Genomic DNA, 24,955 nt, shown 5'->3' with positions numbered 1-24,955 from the left:
CTCCTGCGTGCAAGGCACAGCTTTCCTCCTCTTGGCCCCCAGCTCACACCCAGACCAGGCTGCATCCCCCACGCCCCTGCCACTACGGTGCCCCAAAGGCCCGCCCCTCAGTCTGATCCTGCAGGAATTGCCCAGGCCTGCAAAACTCCAGCAGTGCCAGAGATCTGGTCTTCCAGCCTCAGGGAAAATGCCAACACAAAGACATGACAAAAACAAGAAGCTTGAGGCCTTTTTATTGACAATTCTCCATAGACACAGAGATCCTTTTAGTTCCTCTCCAGTGTAAAGAAAGCACGGGGTACTGAACTCTCCTAACAGGACACAGAGGCGATATGATACCAAAGCCTGCCCTGCTCCCCAGGGCTGTGGCACCTCCACTGGCCTGGGTAGGCCCCTGGCTGCACAGCCCCAGCTAAACTGCTTGGCTCGGCAAGAAAGCGGGCCTAGCATAGGTCCCTTGCCTCCCCAACCTGCCTCTCTGGACCCCTGCTCCTCGAGTTAGAAACCTCTCAGCCCCCTCATGGGTCCTGGGTCCCAGGCAGCCCATGACTCCATGGAAGAGTCCTAGGTAGGAGACCCCCACCCCTAATTCCTCCTCATCCCATTACTTATGCTACATGTTCCCAGGAACCATGCAATAAATAAATAAATACTTTAGAAAGGCAGGGCAGCTCCAGGGAAGGGAAGGGATGCCTGAGCCAGCTCATGGCTAAGGGAGAGATACTGAGCCTGTAAGAGTCCAGTAGTGAACATGAAACTGTTGGAAAGAAAATGGAGACCCCCAAGGGGCCTTATCCCATAACTGAGACTGTCCTCCAGGAAACAGCCCCGGAATCCAGGACCCAGCCCAGCGAGATCCTACACTACCCAGGCCCCCAGGGGTCAAGGGCTTCAGGACCTCTGCTGTACTCACCTGGCCTCCCACTCCATTGGACAAGAGGCAGGGAAAGGAAACTGGAGTGCTGGGCCAGTGGAGGACTGCCCTAGACTCTGGGCAGAGGGTGCAGAAGTTGTGATCCGAGTGCCCTGCAGCTGCTCCAGCGGAGCTGGGGACACTAGGGCATTGTGTGGGCTGAGAGTTTGTGAATTGAGGTGTCTTCGAGGGGAGGCTGAGGTCTGTCCAGCTGTTGGGGCTTCCCCAAGCTTTCCTCCACTTAACGCTGAAGGACTCAGCCAAACTCTCCTATACACATTCTCCTCTCGGGGAATCTGGGAACTTCAACCCTTTCTAGAAGCACCCATGGTCTTGTTAGGCCTGGCCACACCCTCTGATGGGGAAATGATGAGATCCTGGTGCCTGGAGGGACATTCAATCAGCAGAGATGGGGTGTGGCACTCCCAAGCCCTTCTGCAGGCTCTCTGAGGCTGAGGGCCTGGCCCAGTACCCTGCAGGAGAAAAACTTTTCCCAGACTCAGGTCTGGAATTCCCAGGCATAGCCACACTGACCCTGGTCTTCAGACCCCAGTCAGACCTGGCTTAGTTCACTGCTGCCCTCTGGTGGCTACTGCCTGCCCAGCCCTAAGTCCACTCGCTCAGTCCCAGGCAGAGCAGGGCAAACATGCCAGGCCCTCCAGGGGCTCCTCTCCCCAAGGGATTGAGAGCAGCCATTGCCTGCCACTCTCAGGGGTGGAGAACAGCTCCAGAATCCAGCTGGAGAGAGCGAGGAAGGAAGGGGAAGTCTACCTAGCATTCAGGCCACATTTGCCCAGCATACACCACAGGGGGCCAGGGGTGGGGAGAGGGGGGGGCCTACTGCTGGCCCCAAGGACGGGTGCCTGGTTGGACCCTGGCCTCTCTTCTCACTTGCTCAAGGTCTGGTTACACGAGGCGCACACAAACACAGTCTCCCTCTGGGCTTCAGGGGCTGAAAAGGAGGAAGAACTTGGTGAGACATTTCCTTGCACCCTTTGGTTCATGGCCTCAACTACTAGAACCACCCTCCCAAATGCCCCACACAGAACCCCCACCCAGCCCACACCCTCCCTGCCCAGCTTGCTAGCCTGCCCACAGAGACTCTTCTTCCCATGGGAACTGGGGATCCCGGGGGTGATGATGCCAGCAGCAGGCCACTCCTGTGCTATGAATTAGACATTACTGTGGCACCAACAGAATACCTTCAAAAATTTTTAAATAAAATATCAAATACAAAAATTAGCCAGGCGTGGTGGTGCACGCCTGTAATCCCAGCTACTCAGGAGGCTGAAACACAAGAATTGTTTGAACCCAAGAGGCAGAGGTTGCAGTGAGCCGAGATGGCGCCACTGCACTCCAGACTGGGTGACAGAGCGAGACTCTGTCTCAAAAAAAATAGAATAACTAAAATATCACAGTGAAATTTCCCAAAATGTTTTAACAGTGGTTACCTCTGGGTGGTAAGATTACAGGGTTATTTTTCTCTTCCTTCTTCTTCTGTATAATAATTTCCAAATTTTCTAGTTAGTAAGCCTATGTTACTTGCATCGGAAGAAAAAAGAACTTGGGCTGGGGGCGGTGGCTCATGCCTTTAATCCCAGCACTTTGGGAGGCCGAGGCGGGCAGATCACCTGAGGTCAGGAGTTCGAAACCAGCCTGACTAACATGGAGAAACGCCGTCTCTACTAAAATACAAAATTAGCCGGGTGTGGTGGCGCATGCCTGTAATCCCAGCTACTCGGGAGGCTGAGGCAGGAGAATCGCTTGAACCCAGGAGGCAGAGGTTGTTGTAAGCCAAGGTCGTACCACCGCACTACAGCCTGGGCAACAAGAGCAAAACTCCATCTCAAAAAAAAAAAAAAAAAAAAAACTTGGTTTAACATTGTATTACAAAACGGTACATGAAATGTGACCACATTTTTCAGGAATATGCATGCGCTTTTATTCTACATGCAAGCTAATGAGCAGCAGGGTCCACGCCCGATTGTTCTCTCAGGAAGAAATCAGGAATATTTTTCTCCCTTTTGCTTATCTGTGTTTTTTATTTACAGTATGTATGTACAGCTTTTATAAAACGAAAAAAATGAATTTTTAATTTTGTTCAAAGTGCCAAGGAAATAAAAGATTAAAATTGCAGCTGGTGATTGACTCCAGGAAGGCAGGAGCAGTGCCGGGAGCTGCGGGGGTGTTGCCAAGGCTCTTGTTTTTCAACTTTAGTGAAGCGGTCACAGGTATTCATCTTGTTATTACCCTTCACAATTCACAGGTACATCGTATCTATTCTTCGGCACATACCAAATGTTTCAGGATTTTGCTAAAGGGGATGGAGGAAACGTTCCCATAGGCCTGACTACAATCCCAAGTTCCCTTGACCTCTGACACCCTTGCCCCTTTGCCACAATGTGGCATCCCCTCGGCGGGATACCAACCAAGCCCTCCCACCACCTGCACCACTCACCTGTGGCCCCCATGGAGGACTTGGGCACCTTGAAGGAGCAGCATCGAGAGCAGAAGCTGTTTCCACAATTACTGCAGCTCCGCTGCAGACAAGAGCCAAGGTCAGATGTGTCCCCCACCCTCAAGCACCTGGAGTTCTCAGCACCTCCCTCCTTTCCACCACCTGATCCCACCCACAGAAACTGGGACTGGGGGGTGCCCAAATGGAGCAGGAAAGACAGCAGGGGGCTGGAAAAGGTGGCACAGGAGCAGAGGAGGGCACACTCATTCCAGAAAGCCACTGCCAGGCCCAATGTGACCTGAGCCAGACTTCCTCAATGACTCCCCTCAACTCCTCCCCACCCGACAGTCCCAAGGACACTGTCCCCAACAAATGCACCCTCACAGACACTCACCCTCTTCTTCAGCACTGAGAAGGTGGCCGAGCAGCCCGTGCAGTTCCCTGAGAAACAGAGGCAGCAGCTCAGACCCCGCCCATCCCAGGACTCTCAGGCTCACCTGCTCCTGGCGCTTCTAAATGGGACACTCAGGACACCAGCCCAGCCTCCTTGGCTGGACACAGTGAGCCAGGGAGCAAGGCCAGATTCAGAGCCAGAAAGAAGGACTGAAACTAAGAAGACTGATAGCCCCTGAGGACTGATGTCTCCAGCCATACATAGCTACCAGTCCCTGAACCCTTCCAGAGCTGAGTGGCCCCACCTCCAGGTTCAACAGAAATCAAAGAGCACCCAGCAGAATCCACTCCTGGAAAGCCAGCTAAGCTGGCAGGGACCTGACCACAGGCATCCCCAAATGACACCTGCCTAACATGACCCTTTTCGGAGCAACGCCTTACAAATACTCCACCCACAGGCTAAAGACAGAAACTCCTAAAAACCTGAACTTCTGCTTTGTGTCCCCTGAAGACTGCAGGAGGGAAACTCAGAGCCAGGCACGTTCCGAGAAGACACGAAGGGTAGAACGCTCAATTGTGGTGGGCAGTGAGTGGCATGGGGGGACGCAGAGCAGGGCGAGGTCCTGCCTAAACCACCAGAGATGCCAAGATGGCCAAGTGCCCGGCAACAGTGGAGGGACAATGGCAGCTTAGAAAATGGCTAGAAGACAACAAGGGGGTATAAGGGGAGAGGAAAGATAGGGAAGGAGGAGGTTTCTGGGATGTGGGGCCCATAGGCCTGCTGTGACCCAGCCGGACCACCTGTCTTGGCAAGTACAGAGCACCAGGCCTCACTTTCACAGAAAAGCCATAAAGCTTTATTGACGGCTACATGTGGTCCCTTCCTCTGTCCAGCCAAAATCACCTGAAGTTCTTGCTAAAGGAGACTCCCTAGGTTCAGGGAAAGGAAGACCTCAGCTAGAGCCAGGGGAAATCTGAGGCCAAGGTGCTTCAGGTAAATGCCCACCCTGTCAGTCAGCCAGGGAAAGAAACGAACAAGCCTACTGCTGGTGCCAAACCAGGAAACTGGCTGCTCTAAGATTCTGTCCCTACACTAAGAATTTGGGGAAGGCAGCCTGCCCCAGCCTCTCCTTAGCAAGGGACGCAGGGGAATGGGACAGGCAAAAGGAGCTACTCAAAGACTGACACTGGCCTGAGCCCAAGGGCTCCTCTAAACTGAATGGAATGTCAGGGCCAAGCACCCCAGGGCAGCCAAGTGGGCTGGGGAGACAGCTGTGAACCCACTCACCGGCCGGAGCCAGGGAGGGCTCTGGGAGCTGAGAGCAGCTCAGCCAGGTGATGTTCCCTTCCAACACCTACCAACTCTTTCTGCCCCTTCTCGGCAACAGCCTGGACTCACCCATCCTCACTCACCACATGACGATGCCACCGAGGCCATGACAGCAGGGGCACTAAGGCCCAGTGGGGCCTGCCAGGACAACAGTCATGGAGCCTCCAGGACAAAGCGGGGCCCTCCCCACCAAGACCTCTCCCATACAGAGGCCACAGAGAAGCTCCTGTGCAGTCCACCCTCATTCTCCCCATGCACCCCCCTCATCCACTGGCAGAGGTAAATAGAAGAGCCCCCACTATAGTCCCCCAACATTCACATGTGGAATCCTAACACCCAAAGCAGGACCCCTGGGAGGTGACTGGGTCATGAGGGTGGAGCCCTCGTGAATGGGATTAGTGCCCTTATAAAAGAGGCCCCAGAGAACTGCCGTGCCCCTCCCACCTTCTCGTGAGGACACAGTGAGAAGGTGCTGTCTATGACGACGGAAATGGACCTCACCAGAACCTGATCCTGCTGACACCCTGATCTTGGACTTCCTGCCTCCAGAACTGTGATGAGAGATTTCCAATATTTAAAAGCCACCCAGCTTAGTGTATTTCGTTATAGTCGCTGAAATGGAGAAAGACAGCCCCCAAAGCAGCTCCCCTTGCCCTGCTCTCAGGACCCAGATTCAGGAGCAGAGGCCGCAGGAGCAGAGCTGCTTACACCTGCCCTCACGGCAAAGAGCTTGGGAACATCTCAGAAAAGGGAAAGTAGCGAGTGGGCTTGAAGGATGAGGAACTAAGAGGAGTTTAGGAAAAGAAGCACTTTCTGCCCTTGCCATCCTTCAGGGAGCCTGAAAAGGCCTCTGCCCATGCTGGTAGAGATTATCCAAACCAAAAATCAAATACAAAAGCGGGACAGGCATAAAACAAGGGACTTCACACACGAGGGCAAAGGGAAAACAGAGAGGGAGGATGAAGAGGTAGAAAGAAGACAAGAGCCGAATCAGACAACCTGAATTTGAGTCACAGCTCCACCATTTCCAGGCTAAAGTCTCTGGGCAAAGCACTCTTTTTACCTCAGGTTAGTCATCTGTAAAATGGGAACAGCTAAGTACCTTTACTTAGAAGTTGCAGACATAGACAAATTATTTGCTGGACCAGAGTAATACTTCTTGTGTGTAGTGTTACTGGGCACTGCTGGAACCTGGCTGCTCTGGGCCCTTAAGAACTGCCTGCTCCTGTCACACCTACGGTAAGGATGAAATGAGATCACACATGTGCAAGTATGGAGGGTAAACAGATCACTGAACATACAGAATGCCCTACAGAAGTCAGCAGGCAGTATAAATAAAACAAAGGGGCTGGGCGTGGTGGCTCACACTTGTAATCCTAACACTTTGGAAGACCAAGGTACAAGGATCACTTGAACCCAGGAGTTCGAGACCAGCCTGAGGAACAAAGTAAGACCCTGTCTCTACAAAAAAAAAAAATCAAAAAATTAGCCAGGCATGGTGCTGCATGCCTGTAGTCCCAGCTACTCGGGAGGCTGAGCTGTGAGGATCACGTGAGCCCAGGAAGTTGAGGCTGCAGTGAGCTGTGATCATGCCACTGCGCTCCAGCCTGGGAGACACAGTGAGAACTTCTCTCAAAAAAAAAAAAAAAAGGGGGGGATTTTGAATAACTGGGGCACATTCACACAGCAGAAGAAAAGAGCCTGTCCAGGACATCTCATCCTGAGAAAACAACTGCCCTGGCTGCTGCGGGAGTAGGAAGGCAGGACCCTGGGGGTCCTGGGTCAAATTCCTCAAGATAAACTCCATTGTCTTCTTCCAGGGCACAGACCCTAGAACTCACTCGACACCAGAACACACAGTACTGCCCCCCTCCCCTGCTCCCATCTGACAGCAGGTAGGAGGGCCCTTCCTCAGAAGCACAGCAGCTCCCAAGTCAACCTAGCTACTCTAGGTTTCCACCATAATTACATGTGGCTCAGTTCCCAGCGCTGCTGATCTGAGCCAGGTCTCCAAGCTGTGCTAACTCTCAAGTCCACCCTTCTCCAAAGCTGCCTTCCTTGAGCGCTCTCCCCCGGCCCTCAGTAAAATAAGGACTGGCTGGGGAGAGGTGAACTCAGGCCTCTATCATGTCCAGAGAAACAACGTCTGCTTCAACTTGCTTCCAGCTGGATCAGAAAGACCAAGACAGGATCCTAGGAACCCATAGGGTGGGTCAGGGCCTCCCATATTAACCGCACCCACTACTCACTATGAACCAACCAGCACTGTGCTAGCCCTTCATAAGTACTACTTGTCTCATTTGACATGAGACCTGTAACAACCCTATGAGGTAAGAATGATGATCCCCCTTTTACAGAAGGGGAAACTGAGGCACGGGGTGTGAAATAATTTGCTCAAGGACACCTGGCTGAGCTGGGATTTGCAGCAGGTAATGAGACTCTACTCTGTTCCTCACCATCATGCTACACTGCCTTCTGAAGTTCTGTCAGGATTACGGTTCTCTGCAGTCCTGGGATGGCATTTCCCAAACTAAGTTCCTTGTCTTCCCACAAGTGAATGTCCAATCAGGACGGAGGGACAAAAAGGAACCCACACCCACTCCCTCAGCAGTCCTGCCGGGCATCTGCTAGCTCCCCAGGGTCCCGCGGACACACCTTCACTCCTTGCTCTTGTCACAAGTCAGTACCCACAGTTCTGAGACTCTGCCCCTGTGGCTGGGTGTCCCCACCTAGAGTCCCAGAAGTCCACCCCCACTCCCCCGCCAGCCCAGCCCTGTCCCCTGGCCGCACCGAAGTTGTTGGTGGGGTAGCGCTTGCGGAGCCGCTCCGTGAGCCGAGACACCTTGCTGCGCAGCACCTCATTCTTGCTCAGGAACCCATTGTCCTGCAGGGCCAGCTCATCCTCTGCTGGGCACGGGGCACCCTCATCATCCTCCTGTGGGAACAGCTCCTTCCAGTCCTGCCCACCTCTTGCAAGGCTGCAGGACCCGTGTGCAGAGGCATCCTTAGCAGCAGCCCCCACGAGGTGTGGCAGCAGCCGGTTCAGCCACCCTCCCCAGCCCAGCCCCTGCCCACCCACCAAGGCTTCCACTTACCAGCACTACCAAGTGGGTCTCCTGCCTCCCAAGGTGCGGGGAAGAGGAGAGAAAACAGAGAGAAAAAGATAGCAAGAAAAAAGAAGCTGCCTGGAGGGGCCCCCAAGCAGAGGGAAGCATGGAAGCGCTGCTCTGAGCTCTGTACACTTCCCAAATGGTGACGTTGACAGACACCACCCCCAAGAGGATCCCAGCATCAAACAGCCTTGGAGAAAGCTGGGTACTACTGTTTCTCAAACTGGGTGAAATTAATTTAGTAGGTCTTTATTTGAATAGAACAGAAAAGGAAAGAAAATATCCCTTACAACGTATTTTCAGGAAACTTTTGTTTCACTTAAGTTTTACATATTTTATAGACCTAAGTGTGAACTGGGTCAAGATGCAAAATGTGTTCCTTACTATGGGTCATGAACAAAAATGCTTGAAAACCCCTGCTCTACATATTCCCTCCGCCAAGATTCACGGTCTACAGTCATATATCAAAGTTTTGGAGCAATCTTTTAGCCATCAGAAAGTCAAATGCCTGCATGGCCTGGGCTGATTGTATGACTGAGGTGAGTTGGGGTAAATCACAGGCCTGGTGGAAATCCACAAGTTGTTTTTCTTATATCTCAATTTCCCACTTTACAAAGAGAAATAAAGAGAAATGATATCCTACTCTAAGAAAAACAAAAACGCAAATGTGACAAATGGCAACTGCCACTTGACCTCAGTGACAAAATACAGCAGAGGGTGTTGAGGACCACCTGTAGCCACAGCATGTGACCTGCATAAAGGGGACAGCAGCTCCTTAAATAAACCTACTGCTGCAGACTCAGGGCTACCACAGAAACTGGAAACCTGCAGTTCTAACAAAAATCTCTCCATGTTTAAATATTGGCTCAAAAAATTATTTTGAAACTTTGCATGCCAAATAAAACACTTCTGCAAACTACCAATTTGAATTACCATCCTAAAATCAAGAAGGCTGTTTAACTTCCCCTGACCTAGCACTTGGCCATGCAACTACTTTCTCCAATCTCCCCTCCCTGCCCCACAAAGGGACATCTTACGGAACTCACTCTGCAGAAGAGCAGAGACCCAGGGCAGTAGCCTCCTCAAAAGCTGCCCTTCCTATATCAAAGGCACCAAGCCCACGGTCTCCAGCAAAGGCCAGAAATCATCCAGCTCCCCTAGCAGGGCATTACCCGGAGACTTCCAGAGCCACTCTTGCCCTGGGCACCCAGGACAGCTGGCTCAACCAGAAACAGGAGCGGGTAGGGGTTCAGTGGCACTCTTTCAACCAGTGAGTTCTAGCTCACAGCAAGTTTTAGCTTCTCACTTGGACATTAAAAAACAAAAACAAAAAACAGCTCCAGGACCACCCAATTTCTGGCCTGCTCAGTAGAGGATGCTGGAGAAGGGCCACCCACCTCAATCGCATCTTTAAACTCCTCATCTGGCTCAGCCTCCTCAGCCTCCTCCACACTGCCCGGTGTGAGGTCCTGGGAAGAGAGACTCTATGACAGAAGGAGAAGGATGGCAGCGCTGCTCCCTAAGGCAGAGGACCACCTCCCCGAGCCAGCATCCAGGCTACCCAAAACACTACGAAATGGCACAACTGCAAGAAAGAAGGAACTCACAGGAAGGAGCAACCTCTAGCCTGGCAGGGCAGGGGAGATGGAAGCACGAGCACGGCTGGCCCTACAGTGGACACATCGCACGGTGGTTGAGGGCACGAGCTCTAGAACCACAGGGCTGGGGTCTTAGACCCAGCCCTGCCACTTACCAGCCACTCTGTGCCTCCGCCTTCTCTTCCACAAATGAGAGTGATCTCTTTCTCAGAAATAACCAGGCTGGTGCGGTGGCTCACGCCTGCAATCCCAGCACTTTGGGAGGCCGAGGCAGGCACATCACTTGAGCCCAGGAGTTTGAGACCAGCCTGGGCAATGTGGCAAAACCTCACCTCTACTAAAAATACAAAAAAATTTGCTGGGCATGGTGGCACCTGCCTGCAGTCCCAGCTACCCAAGAGGCTGAGGTGGGAGGACTGCCTGAGCCCAGGAGGTGGAGGTTGTAGTGAGCTGTGATTGCCCCACTGCACTCTAGCCTGGGCGACAGAGGGAGACCCTATCTCAAAAAAAAAAAGAAAACGAAAGAAAGAACCTGCATTCCATGATGTGAATATCTATCTATAAGCACTTGGAGCAGCATCTGACACAGGGTAAGCACTCAATGAAGTATGGAGTAGCTGTTTTTATTACAATTATTATTATTGAACACTTCAGGGGAGATAAGGCCTGGGAAACAGCAGGAACTACAACAGAGGCCAGCCCAGGAGCCAAAAACAAGCGATAACAGGGTGGCCCACAAGCGGCCGCAGCAGGCTCTGCCCTGACAGTGGCACTTACCTCCGTGGGTGTGAGGGCAGGCGTGCTGTCCATCAGACCACCCTTCCCCCCAACATCTGGTGGTGGAGGACTCTCAAAGGCATGCTCTTCCTGCTTTGGGTTCATCCTCTGTTGCAGAGATGCCCTGTACTCAGACACAACTACCCAGGGAACGGAGAACAGGGTAGGAGGCAAAAATGAGACACCGTGAGTGGCACTTTGGGGGTACCCACTTCTGCAGCTGGCTGGCCTCTCTTCCCTCCACTACAGAAAAGAGTCGCCCTCCTAACTCTGAGCGAGTCACCTAACTTAAGCCTCTTAAACAAAACTTAAATACCACCACCTGCCCCAGACAGCTACAGAGATTAAATGTAGTAAATGCTCAATAAATCATGGCTTCTGTAATTAATAACTCTACCACAGGGAGGAAAACAAATACACCAATCACCCAAACATATGTACAGACTCAGGCCTCTGTGACTCAGTGCCTTTCCAGACTGCTTCAGCGCTTTAGAAGCCAGACAACAGACGGATACTCTGGGATCACACAGAGATGTGGTAGCAACTGCAGGTGGCTGCACCCCAGGGGATGGGTGGCAGCTTTGGGAAAACATCCTTCCCTCATCTTCCAGAAGCCATCATATCTTGTAAGCAGTGATTCATCTGCCTTGGGAAGGGAGGGAAGGGAGATGGGAGCCCAATGGTAGCAGCCTCCCCTGGTGAGATTCCAGCTTCATCTAACATCTCAGAGACTCAGAGCCCATGAGAGAGGACCCCAGTGTGGTGCTGCCCCTTGTGGAAGCACAGCAAACTGATGATTAGCTATAGAGACAGAAGAACTGGGGAGCCTAGCCTAGCCCTCAGAGCCAGCTTGGGTCCCGTCTTTCAGGCCCTCCAGGGCTTACCTCGGAAGAACTCCACATTCCCCAGAAAGAGCGTGCTGTTTAAAAGGGTGAGGACCCAGCAGAGTGGCAGCAAATACAGCATGCAGATCGTGCCCAGGAGAGCACCATAGAACCTGGATGACAGGGAAGAACCACAAGATCAGAAATTCATTAACAGCAGAAGGAGACCGGTTTGGAGCACACCCACAGCAGGGTCCAGGTGAGACACAGCTCTGGGCACGTTAATAAACTGACAAGAGCCGCTCATCAAACCAGCGGAAAATGGCGATGAAGACTGAGAACTACCCCAAGTCCCCGGTGCAAACACCTGATGCTGGTGAGGCCAAGGTGGTGTCAGCTGGTGGCATATAAACTGGTTCAACCATTATCACTCCTCAAGGTCTAGACTCTGAAGTCTAGAGTAAGACAGACTGGGATTTGAATCCAGCTCTGCCACTTCTCATTCTGAGAAGTCTCTTGGTTCTCTGGGCACGGCTCCCTTCCCGTCTAAGATGGGGACTGAAGTAGCGCCTACCTAACGGAGTTACTATAAGAGTGAGATAATACAGAGGAAGTGTTGAACAGTGCCTGGCACCCGGTGAAGACAACAAACATTAGTTATCACTATTATTCATATTAAAGAGCCTCAAAAACACCCATTCTGTTTGATATGGTAGTTTCATCCTTGAATTTAATCTAAGAAAAATTTTCTAAAAGACTAAAGCTAAATCCATAAAAATGTTTACCATGGGGTTAGTAATGAAAAGAGAAATTGACTAAATCTGTAACAGAATGGTTCCATAAATTATATTTGCCATCTATATTAATCTGGTATTATAAATAATTCCAAAGGCTATATAGCAACAAAGAAAATCATCTTTAATATAATGATAAGTGGAAAACGAAAGAAAAATTGAACATACACTAAGAAACTACACATCCATAAAGTAGATGCATATGACAAATTCTAGCAGGCAAAACAAACAAGAGATTCGGCTGCATGGTGGATTATATGGTGAGTTATTTTTCTATTATTATTTTTACCACATATAAAAGAAAGCACCTAAACAAAAGCAGTACATTAGAGCTCACAAGCATATGTGCAGATATACACACAAGAGCCCAGGAGGCGAGCTCGTCCCCTGAGGTAAGAGGGGCAGAGGTCCTCTCAAGGCAGCTGGCTTTGCTCGGGCTCAAGCTGCAAATTCCTATAGGGTGGTGGCGGGAGAGGAGGGGTCACTCACTGTGAGGACACGACGGGGTTCTCCCAGTGCAGCACGCGGTAGGCGGCTTCACAGGTGCAGCACAAGCGACTCAGGAAGGCCTCCAGCTGGATCAAGCTACAGACACAGGGGCTTTGGTGAGTGGGCAGGACAGAAGCCCTGGGAAGTGAAGCCTGGGGCCTTGCAGGTGCAGTTGGCTAGGGATGGTCAATCTCTTTAAACACACTCACCATGTGCTTAAAGAGAGAGGGGTCGAGAGAGCACGGGAGAAACGGGCCTGGCTAAGCCACCCCAGCTACATTTCAGTCCCCTTTTTGGAGCCTCTTGCTGAGGTGGAAACAGTATAAATGTTCCTGCTTTGGTCTCTTCCTAACTGTTGATGTCAGGCAGGCTACTGAACTTCTCCAGGGCTGTGGCTTCTGTATTTATACACTGAGGATCAGAGGACCCACCTCACGGGTACACAGCAGCTGTCAGAATAAATGGCATGATATTCTCCACCTGGGATGTGAAACAGACTCACTTGGGGAGTTCTGTTCGTTGTTTTTTTAAACATGGATGAACCACAGAAGCCATGAGCACAGTCTGAACCCAGATCTGGGTTTCTGAAGGGAAACCAGGAAACATAGAGACAAGCTGATTCCAGGGCTGGGGCAGGGAAGTGTAAGATGAATTTGACCATCCTGTTGTACCACAAAGCAAGGAAGCATTCAAAAATGACAGGGACCGATGCAAACAAGAGCCAACTCAAAAGAGCTCCTACTGGCCAAATCTAGGACAATTTGAGATCAAAATAAATAATGACAGTAATAGATTCTAACTCATCAAATAAAATACAAATCTATGAGTTCATACTGATAAGAAGAAGAAAGAGCTTTCTTATAGTAGAAAGCTAGCTAAAAAAAAAATGTAGACAGAATAATTAGATCATCTTTGCAACCATCATAGTAATAAACTGATTAAGGCAAGACCCATCAATGGATTTTTAAAGCAGTGGATAAATGATGAGGAACAAGATATTTACATAGTCTCAAAGTATCTCCCCTCAAATTACTACTAATGAAGAGTAAAATGATAATTTACAGTATGGATGCCTTAACCAAGTGATCAAAGTCAGTATTTCCTGATATCAGGTGCATCAGGTGCCTCCTGATACAGATGTACTGAACATGACACATCACTTGTCACACCCTAAATCTGATCACAAGGAACCAAACAATCCAAAAATTAGGGAGATTCTACAAAATAATAAGCTTGCACTATTCAAAAACGTCAAGGTCACAAGAAACAAGGACTGAGGAACTGCTCCAGATTAAAGAAGACTAAAGAGACATAAAAAAATTAAACATGATGTATAATCCTGAATTGGATCCCAGATCAGGGAAACTGATACAAAGAACTTTATTAGGACACCCGCACTGGCTCACACCTGCAGTCCCAGCACTTTGGGAGGCTGAGGCAGGAGGATTGCTAGAGCCCAGAAATTCGAGGCCAGCCTGGGCAAGACAATGAGACCCTATCTCTACAAAAAAATTGTTTTAATTAGCAGGGTATGGTGCATGTGCCTGTGCTCCCAGCTACTCAGGAGGCTGAGGCAGAAGGATCACTTGAGTCCAGGAGGCCGAGGCTGCAGTGAGCCATGATCATGCCACTGCATTCCAGCCTGGATGACAGAGCAAAACTCCGTCTCAAAAAGTAAAAAAAAAGAAAAAAGAAAAAAATTAATAAAAGAAGAAAAAGAACTTTATTAATACAGCTCTGTGGATATTTAAGAGAATGTCCTTGTTCTTAGGAAATACATGCTGAAGTATTAAGTCCTGTTTGCAACTTACTTTCAAATGGTTTAGGAAAAAGAAAAGAATATGTATATGTAGAGAGACAGACAAAGCCAACGTGGCAAAATGTTAATAATTGTTCTATCTGGGTAAAAGGCATTCTTGATATTATTCTTGCACTTCTTTAAGTTTAAAACCATTTCAGGCTGGGTGCGGTGGCTCATGCCTGCAATCCCAGCACTTTGGGAGGCCAAGGCAGGCAGATCACTTGAGGCTGAAGTTCGAGACCAGCCTGGCCAACATGATGAAACCTCATCTCTACTAAAAATACAAAAATTAGCTGGACGTGGTGGCACACGCCTCTAATCCCAGCTACTCTGGAGGCTGAGGCACGAGAATCACTTGAACACAGGAGGCAGAGCTTGCAGTGAGCTGAGATCGCACCACTGCATTCCAGCCTGGGTGACATAACAAGACTCTGTCTCAAAAAAAGAAAAAAAAAATATATATATATAATATAAAACTATTTCAAAGTAAGAAAGTCTTTTTTAAAAAAACTACATATCCAGGCCCCACTCCAGATAACTGACTCGGAATTTCTGGGGTGAGGCCCAGCGATCTGTTTGTTTATAACTTTTCTTGCCCCTACTGTATCTCAAGAGAATGCAGAGACCCCACTCCAGGGAAGGGAGGTGTAAATGCCCACTGCTACTGAAGTTGTTAGATGAATATTTTTCAAGTCTTAAAATGCTTCCTCAGAAGTACCAGCTCTGTCATGTTTAGGAAGTTTCTCCACAGTGTAGTGATGATAACTAATATCTACTCAACACTTCCCCGGTACCAGACACCTGTTCAATCTTCAAAACCACCTTCTGAGTAAGCCCTGTTATCATTCCATTTAACAGATGAGAAACCTGAGACACAGAGAGGCTAAGCAACTTGCCCAATGTTACACAGCAAGTAAATGGAAGAGCTGGGATTCGAACCCAGGCAGTGGCTTATACATGCACATGCTTAGTCAAGATCCTAAACTATCTCTCCAGCAGAAAGAACAGGGCCGGGCGTGGTGGCTCACGCCTGTAATTCCAGCATTTTGGGAGGCCAAGGTGGGCGGATCACAAGGTCAACAGATAGAGACCATCCTGACCAAAATGGTGAAACTCCGTCTTTACTAAAAATACAAAAAATTAGCTGCGCGTGGTGGTGTGTGCCTGTAGTCCCAGCTACTTGGGAGGCTGAGGCAGGAGAATCGCTTGAAACCACCAGAAGGCAGAGGTTGCAGTGAGCCGAGATCGCGTCACTGCACTCCAGCCTGGACAACGAGAGCGAAACTCTGTCTCAAAAAAAAAAAAAAAAAAGAAAGAAAGAACAGAAGCTGTGAAAACAGCTAGATCTAGATTCTCATCCCAGCCTGGCCACTTTCTAGCTAAGTAAGTCAGCCTTTTTCTTTACCCATAAATGGAAGATGTTAATATTAACTACCTCCCAGAACTGTTAAAAAGGTTAAATGAAATAACAGCTGTGGTTTGCCTAATACGATGTCAAGCACACAAAGCTAGCACTTAGTGTCATGGCTGCTGTTACTGTTTCCCCACCTCCCTGGCCTCTCTTCCATACTCACAAGCTCTTCACCTCAGCCACGGCCTCAGGACGAGACAGGCGAACTCTCTGCAGGTCCTCCTGCCTCACGCTGTGATACTTCCTCCGCATCAGCTCGGACTCAGGCAGCCGTGCCCGGCAAACCTCCTGAAGGTAGCCCAGCAGGGCAGGCACTGAAATCATCAGGGCACCTACTGAGTACCACGCACCTACAGAATCAGAAACACTGCAGGTAACACAGGTAAGCAAAGACCAGGAGTCGGCCCACCCAGACGCCCACTGCTTGTTCCTCACCTCCTCCAGGGCTCTGCCAGTCAGGCCTTCCCTGATAGCTCTGTATGACACAGTGTCTCACCCCTACTCTCCAGCCCCCTTAACCCAGCTTCACTCCTCATAGACCTTATCACCACATGACACATTGCAGGCATGTCTGTTGTCTCCTCTACTGAAATAAGCTCTTGAGGGCTGGGACTTCGTCCCTTTGGTCACTGCTGTGGCCCCATCCTCACTTTTAATACATTTTAAGATGCTGTTAGCACACCAGAGGCTCACGCTGGAATGTGACTGCCAGGAGCTCCTGATGCCTGCACTCGGACCTCTGGGCCACTAAGGAAGACTGGAAGCCTTTCGTTCAGCTTTTAGGACACTGCAGACGACTGTGCCTTGAGAAATGGCAAAGCCGAGATAAAATTCAAAGAAGGAACTTCTTCCATGTAACATGGCACCCCAACAACAAGCTAACAGAGCAGCGGGCCCATAATAAGTGCTTATTAAACATCTGTCATAGGAATTGATTTACTTTGGGAGCACATATAGAAAAATCAAACATCCTAGGAAGTTTTGAACAGGTAAAGATGAGTCCAACTAAGAAACAGAAAATGAGATCTTATATGAACTGGATTTATTTTCGATCTACTCAATCCCTATCTCCAGAGGAAACAAAGAAGACACCTGAGAAATACAAGGTAAGTATAAGAACAAAAACATGAATAATGGCCCAGCTCCTCCAAACATTCTGTCCCAGACTCTTTATTCTCCCCCTAAGGGGTTTGGCTTTTTACATGGCCATCTGCCAGCACCAACCACGGACAGCGTAGGGTCACGGCATGCACTGTAGTAAGAGGTTCATAGGAGACATTACCCAGGACCCCAACAGACACCCATGTGTCCACACTTCTATCTCAAAGGCTTCATGCCACTCCTCACTGCTGGTGACTGCCCAGCAGCTCCCGTTAGGCTCACTAGCTGAACCAGAGAAAAGCAACAGATATGGCAAAAATCCCTTATCAGCTCCTCATCCCAGTACCTTTACCCATGCCATGTCCCCAGATGACCCTTGAATCAGCTTGAAAACCAAAATGGAAAAAGGTCAATGCATCCTCAGCAGGAAGTCAAGAAGGAAACAACAATAATACTGAGAGCAGCTACAATACACTGGCTGCATCTTCCACACCAGGCACTGCGCTAAGTATTATGCCTAGACTGCCGCATTCCTCACAAATACTCTAGAAGGAAAGCATCATTTTTATCCTCCCTCTAGAGGTAAGGAAAATTAGGCCTTAACAGGGAAGTTCAATAACCTGCCCAAGGTCACAGCAGGCTGCTCAGCCTGGATCGTCCCTCTGGAGCCTGTTTCTGACTCCAAGCAGACACAGAGGAACACTAACTACAGGGCAACAAGAGCAGCTCCCACACATAGGGTGGGGCTGCATCCAAGTGTTCTTCCCCCACATTCATTCACAAAAACCACTGGCCCCTGAAGGCAGTTCTTACCCTCATTCAAAGTGAGGAACAAGACGTTGAGGCCCAGGCAGGTCAGCAAGGAACACAAAGGCATCTGCCACCTACAATACAGAGAGTCCTGATCACTACAGAGAGTCACTCCTCCAGCTGGGGAGGGGAGACCGGGCAGCACAGATGGGACATCAAACCAGAAGAGGAAGCCTGGAACACAGAAGGTCAAGGAGAAACGAAAAGGGGGCCTCTCACTTGGACTGGTGACCAGGAGAGGAGGTAAGATGTCACATATTAGCACCTGGGGTGAGGAAACTGGTAGGTCTGTAGTGCTTTCTCCCAAAAGGAAGAAGAATTTATAAAATATCAGTTAAGAAACCCAGTTAATACCATTTAACCTGTGTTTTGTAAGGTTGTATTCTCCTTAAGAGGTGATACTGACAAACATTCTTAATATTTTCCTCTATTCTTTTTTATAATTTCATAAGAATATATAATCATTGCACAAGATTCAACTAATACAGAAATCAAGAAAGAACAAATTGTGGACTTCTTTGGCCCCATTTGTGCCTTTATCTTCTTATGTCTGTGTTTTTGAAAATTTGAGAGTTTATCTGAGAGTTTATTTTGAATACCTATTAATTCAAAAGGAGAAACAATAATAAAGATTTTATTTTAATATATTAAAAATCAAGATGAAAGTAGGGTGCAGCATTCACTTAGCAATCACACCTTAAGTGAGCTGAAACAGACAGAAGCAAACACAGATACATCACTGCCACCATCACCACCATCAAAGGGCAATGCAGAAGCCCCCAAATGGGGAAGAAGGAAGACCCAGAGACTCAGGTTGCTGAGAACAAGCAAATGCTGCTGGCTCCGTCCCTGATAAAGGACATTTAGTAGGGAAAGAGAAGCACAGATGCAACAATGAAGCCACGACACCCAAATTCTAAAGGCAGTGTCAATATATAGGTGAGCCATTAGGAGAAAGACAAATATCAGAAAAATAAACAGGTAAATTGCTGGCAAGCAAAGCATTGAACATATTTTCTTTTTTTTTTTTTCTTTTGAGACAGAGTCTCGCTCTGTTGCCCAGACTAGAGTGCAGTGGTGCAATCTAGGCTCACTACAACCTCTGCCTCCTGGTTTCAAGCGATTCTCCTGTCTCAGCCTCCTTAGTAGCTGGGATTACAGGGGCACGCCACCACGCCTGGCCAGTTTTTGTGTTTTCAGTAGGGATAGGGTGTTTCACTATGTTGGCCAGGCTGGTCTCAAACTCCTGACCTCAGGTGATCTGCCCACCTTGGCCTCCCAAAGTGGTGGAATTAAAGGCGTAAGCTACCATGCTGGGGCTAAATATATTTTCTTGTGCTCTAATTGGAGTATTTCAGAGTTACTGAATGAGGTTAACTAGTTTATGCACGGCTTTTACTTTTTTTTATTATTAAGTTCTGGGATACATGTGCGGAACGTGCAGGTTTGTTACATAGGTATACACGTGCTATGGTGGTTTGCTGCACCCATCGACCCGTCATCTACCTTAGGTATTTCTCCTAATGCTATCCCTCCCCTAGCCCCCACCCTTCAATAGGCCCCGGTGTGTGATGTTCCCCTCCCTGTGTCCATGTGTTCTCGCTGTTCAACTCCCACTTACGAGTGAGAACATGTGGTGTTTGGTTTTCTGTTCCTGTGTTAGTTTGCTGAGAATGATGGTCTCCAGCTACATCCATATCCCTGCAAAGGACATGAACTCATCCTTTTTCGTGGCTGCATAGCATTCCATGGTGTATATGTGCCATATTTTCTTTATCCAGTCTATCACTGATGGACATTTAGGTTGGTTCCAAGTCTTTGCTGTTGTGAATAGTGCTGCAACAAACATACATGTGCATGTGTCTTTATAGAAGAATGATTTATAATCCTTTGGACATATACCTAGTAATGGGATTGCTGGCTCAAATGGTATTTCTGCTTCCACATCCTTGAGGAATCGCCACACTGTCTTCCACAATGGTTGAACTAATTTACACTGCCACCAACAGTGTAAAGGGGCTTTTACTTTTTAATAAAATTTATGAGTAACGGAATGTAATGACATCTCTTTCTCCTGAAATTTAACACACTCCAACTGTACCACCCTAATTAGGCCTCAGAACCTCTAGTGGCAGCTACCAGGGTAAAAGTGAAATAAAAGCCAATCCGATTTTGGAAATAAAAACATCACACCACCACTTAAGTCACTTTCAATTTAAAGCCTCTTCCCTTCTATAAAATGTCTTTACTGACACTTTGGTCCCAGGAGACCCAAGCAGTAGAGTAGCTGATCCCAGGAGAGAGTCTGTTAACAATTTACTGAAGCTCTAGGCTTCAGAACTAACAGCCAGAGCCCAAGATTAGGTCCCTCTTCAAAGTCAAATCCTCTTTACTAAGAAAAGAACAATCAAAAGCACAAACTAATGTGACAGCCACTTTCACGGACCAGTGCTCCCTCTCCCAGCAGCACAGAAACCGCAGGCTCCTGGGGGCTTTTAGGTCCAATGCTCCTCCTGCATCCAGCTTTAACCAATCCTACGACGTCCTCCAATTTCTAATTCCATAAAATGGAAAAACCCTAACACATTAGTGTGCTAAGATGCACTACAGACTAGTAGAGGAAAAGGAGAAGGGCAGGGCAGGATACACTTAACTTTTGTACTTTGCCACAGAAGGGCAATACATATACATACAAAGAATGTGCCAAGGGGCACAGCCTCTCTCCTAAAGAAGACCAAACTTCATATCATGCTGAGATTATAAGAGGAGAAAACAGCCTCTCCTCATACTGTCTCCCTACCCCTTGTACCAAGAGCACAGCGATCTTACAGTAGAGAACACAGCTCTGGAACACTGACTAGCTCACCTCTACGGATACAGACATAAATTACATGAACAAGAAAAATGTAGGGCCTTCACCAGAGAACTGGTAACAAACCATCCACTATTTCCAGACTGAGGCATGGATAAATACTCAATGGCGGCATCCTCAGAGGTTAACATAACTCCATTCGCCCTGCTTCCTACCAGTCTCTCTCATGTATTTCAGAGGACTGAGGGTCTTTATGAGAATCCGATGAAAACTAGAAGCTTTTCCCTAGAAACATACACATGTGCAGACACACAATTTTACGTGCAGTTTCAGGGGATTCACTGATCCCTAAAACTCACCCACAGGCTCCAAGTTAAAAACCTCTGCTCTTTAGGACAATCAGGTTTTTGTGTGACTCCTGATGCAATGCAATACTAGGGGCACAACATTTACCTTTGCAAACAAAAAAAAAACAAAAAATACTTTTCTAACTTGAATAAAATCCAACCTTTAAATCTAACTTCTAGTCTGCAACACGAGGAAGAAACCAGACAAATCTCGGTAGTAAATTCTCCAGGAAAGTCAGTTCAGGCTCAGTCTCTTCAGCAAATCAGTGTCATGAGAGAGATTGTTTTACACTAAAAAAAGACTTAAAAGACATAATAACTACAAACAATGCACACTCCTGGACTGAAATGTGATTTAGCCAAAATAGATGGTACAACTGAGGAAATGGAATATGAACTGAGTATAGGATGATATCAAGGAGTTATTAATTTTGTTAGGTATGGTATTACTTTGATCTTGAAAGAAATGTCCTTATTTAGAGATAAAAACTGACATATTTAGGGAGCAGAATGCCATATAAGTAATTTAAAATAATTTTAACATAATAAAATGAGCCAAAAGAAAAAAAGAAAATTATAGAGAATGAAAATCAAAGCAGGATAGGAGGGAAAAAATTAAGATCCATAATCTCAATAAATTAGTGAAAATGGGCTGGGCACAGTGGCTCACACCTGTAATCCCAGCACTTTGGGAGGCTGAGGCAAGAGGATCACTTGAGCCCAACAGTTCAAGACCAGCCTGGACAACACAGCGAGACCCTCTCTACAATTTTTTTTTTTTTTTTTAATTAGCCAGGCATGGTGGCTGAGGTAGGAGGATCGCTTGAGCCGAAGAGGTTGAGGCTACAGTGAGCCATGATCACACTACTGCATTCCAGCCTGGACAACACAGCAAGATTCTGTCTCAAAAAAAAAAAAATAGTGAAAATGGTATCTGCTTATTCACAGGTTTTTGTATTTCTTTAATTTTTGTTCAAAATTATATCCTAATTTTTTAATATTAATTATGCTAATATTGGGGGCAAAGGAAAAAATTAAGCCTGCTCTAAGCTGTAGAAGGCCTGATGTTCAAGGTTGTCCAGCAGTCCAGAGGAAGGAGCTTATTCAGTCACAAAGAAGAACCTTGCTGAAAGGCAGGATCATTCCCAGTATCTGCCTCTCCTGGGCTGGGCCTGAGACACAGGGTAGGCCTAGATAAACCCAGAAGCCAAACAGATCTCCCAGAACTGCTCCTCACTAGGGCAGAAAGGACAGCCCAGCCACTGCCTAAATGGTCAGTGTTAGTTACTACAGAGCAGGACGGCAGAAGGCAGAGCAAACCAGAGCAACTCCACAAAGTCTGTACCTGAGCAAGTATCGAACACCATCACCTGCATCCTTCAAGGGTTCCAGGTAGATCTCCAGCCTCTTGTAGGAGAGAACCAAGTTGAAAAGGTCAAACGCTGGGGACTTGGTAGGAAAAGGTGGAGACTCCAGGGGAGCCTCGGGCATCACGCTGGGGCTCAGCTCTGGGCCACTCCCCTCACGTTCTGATGTCTGCATCCTGTAACCACAATAATTCCCAACATTTGCACTGCACGTCTAGTCCTCAACACACTTCTACCTACTGCTTCAGGTGGTGCCCACAGTAAACCTGTGAGCAAGGCAAAGTGAATTATTCAGACCTAAAATCCTGTTCTTTGGACTCTCCATCCAATGCTCTTCTCCCCAAAGATCCATCAAAACTAAAAATCATAAAAATCAAGCATAAATGATCACTGCAGCGAGGCAGCCCATGGGCTGAAATGAAATGATGTCCTGGAACATTTTTCTCCCATTCTTTACCTGGTTAATTCCTACCCATCCTTCAGGTATCAGCTTAAACATCACTCCCTTACTCTGGAAAGTCTCTGCCAACACTCCCAACTCTGGACTGGGAGACCCTCCCCAATGCTCCCAAAGGATCACGTACTCACCCTAACAGAGCACTTATCACATCACATCGCTTCTTGGCCTTGTGGCTAAGATCAAGTGCAGGGCACTTACCACTTCAAAGTAAAACTCCCTGCTCTTAACTGGCCTCCATTCACGACTGTTCTGTACACAGTGGGTGCTTAACAAATGCCTGCTGAATGAGTGAATGAAATACCATGCTCCAGGACTCCCGCCCCATCCTCTAACCCTTCCCACTCCCTTCGGTTCCCAACAACTTCCTGGGCCATCTCTGCCCAGGGCAGTCGGCATCAGAACGCCCCATTCCCGTCTGCCCTTTCTGATGAGGAAACCCAGGAGCCTTTACGGTCTTTCCCAGTTCAAAGTCCTACCCTCAACGCTAAGCAGCAAACGAGGGGGCGGAACCTCGGCGAAGAGCAACATAAACCAGTCCCAGGCAATTAGCCGCGACCTGATGGGACGGTGAGGGGATGGGACAAAGGGGCCAACGGGAGCCCGAAATCCCCGCAGGCCAAGCCAAGGCGAAAGGGCACAGAGCGGCGCCAGGTAGGAGCCCAGGAAGGGGCGAGGTAGATCGGCGCCCGCACTGGCCTTGGCCAACACCTCTGCAGCCAGGGGGGCCTGATGGAGCCCGTGAGGCTGGACAGGGAAGGCCACGCCCAGGGTCCTGGGGCCAGCAGGTGGCGGCCCCCGCTGCGCCCAAGCGCCCAACTACACACAGCCTGCTGAGACACTGGGACGCGGGGGGGCGGCACCTCACCTACCCGGCCGCTGGCTCCGTGAGGGAGGCGGCAGGGTCGGGCAGGAGCAGGGGTAGAGCCACTGGGCCCCGGGGCGTTTCCTCTGGCCTGCCCCGGCCGAACGCCGCTCCTCCTGCCAGGGCTGTTCGGAAGTCGCAGGTCCGAAAATCTCCTCCGCCTACGCCACCGCCGCTTCCGGGACGCGAATCGCTCTGCGCCTGCGTCCTCATGACGTCATCCCGCTCCGGGTTTAGCTTCGCCCACCCCAGCACAGGTGAGCACCCTTGCCAGCAGTGCGCCTGCGCGCCTTTCCCGCGCGCTCCAGGCTGGAGTTAACTCTGTCCTTGGCCGGCCGCCGTTCACAAAGCCCTGAGGACCCTTGGGAGCACGTGCTTGGCGACCCTGCAGCTCGTTGCCCTGCCTCGCCGCAGGAAACAGTTGGCGAGAGGCTTAAATGAAGAATTTACGTCTTCATCCTCTTTCCTTCCAACTTTGGAACTGAACTGGGGACTGTGTGTGAGCCCAGGAAAGACACCCTATCGTGTATGAGATGCCCAGCAGAGCATGCAGTTGTTTCGTGAGTAGCTAGTGTGTACAAGGTCCTGTGCAGGCCTCTCCCAGCTCAGTTCACTTCACACCGTGTGGCCCAGTTAATTTCCCTTAAAGCACACATCCGATGTCTTTACATTAGTGACTTAGCACTCAGGTGCAGAGGAGCCAAGCACTGGACCGGACTGAGCTCTTTTTAGACATTATCTAGTCCTCCTCCAACAACCCTATTAGGGTTGTCGCCATTTGACAGATGGGGAATCTCAGACGTGTTAAGGAACTTCTTCAGTGTCACAGCTAAGAAGCAACTGGGAGCTGGAATTTGAAGCTTATGTGTCATCTGACCCCAGTGCCCCAACCATACCACCACCCACCTTGGTCTGCATTTCCTGGTCTCGTCTCCTGCCATCTTTCAGCTGCCTTTAACTTTGGCCAACTGAACCCCTCCGTTGTTACCCTCAAATGCCCCTGGCACTCAAATGTCTGTATCCCTTCCTTGAGTGCCCCAGCTGGAAGTAATCACTTCCCTCTTCAAGTAGCCACAGAGCTTTATCTGCACCTCTTCCTCCATTATCTCCTTTCAGAAAGACAGGCCCACCCCTCCAGCCAGGACTCAGCTGTGCTCCAGGGTCCAACTCTTATTTCCTTGGAGCTTTGCTCTAACAGGCCTGAAATCTTGACTCTCGCTAACTCTTAATCATCATTCTAGAGACAAAATTCATGGAAAATTTCTCCTTTAGCCTAACTTTACCCCCTCTTTCCTACA

The 24,955-nt window shown here is 48.9% G+C and overlaps 1 protein-coding gene across 22 annotated transcripts; it reads right to left on the bottom strand.

Annotated features, from left to right (window-relative positions):
- Positions 1-216: 216 nt before the first annotated feature.
- Positions 217-23,820, bottom strand: ZFYVE27 (zinc finger FYVE-type containing 27). 22 transcript variants are annotated; one of them, NM_001132850.1, is given in 13 exon segments: positions 217-1,865; positions 3,372-3,453; positions 3,766-3,812; positions 7,885-8,029; positions 8,190-8,210; positions 9,602-9,673; positions 10,580-10,719; positions 11,464-11,576; positions 12,687-12,782; positions 16,062-16,248; positions 17,813-17,883; positions 22,314-22,511; positions 23,665-23,820. In NM_001132850.1, coding segments are annotated over 12 exon segments (1,236 nt in total). In that variant the 5' UTR covers position 22,511; positions 23,665-23,820; the 3' UTR covers positions 217-1,800.
- Positions 23,821-24,955: the final 1,135 nt, after the last annotated feature.

Source organism: Pongo abelii, chromosome 8 (assembly GCF_028885655.2).
Source record: "Pongo abelii isolate AG06213 chromosome 8, NHGRI_mPonAbe1-v2.0_pri, whole genome shotgun sequence".
In the NCBI taxonomy this organism is placed as follows: domain Eukaryota; kingdom Metazoa; phylum Chordata; class Mammalia; order Primates; family Hominidae; genus Pongo; species Pongo abelii.
The sequence above is the reverse complement of the archived record's forward strand: the minus strand, read 5'-3'. Positions and strand labels throughout refer to the sequence as shown.

What these genes read in the sequence shown, in the direction of transcription:
- ZFYVE27 (XM_009245678.4), bottom strand. Translation starts at nt 22,510, where the DNA reads ATGCAGACATCAGAACGTGAGGGGAGTGGCCCAGAGCTGAGCCCCAGC. An exon ending in GAATGTGGAGTTCTTCCGAG is followed by an intron (nt 10,720 to 11,463) that starts GTAAGCCCTGGA and finishes TTCCCTGGGTAG; the next exon opens with TTGTGTCTGAGTACAGGGCA. An exon ending in GTCCTCCATGGGGGCCACAG is followed by an intron (nt 1,866 to 3,371) that starts GTGAGTGGTGCA and finishes CCTCCTTTTCAG; the next exon opens with CCCCTGAAGCCCAGAGGGAG.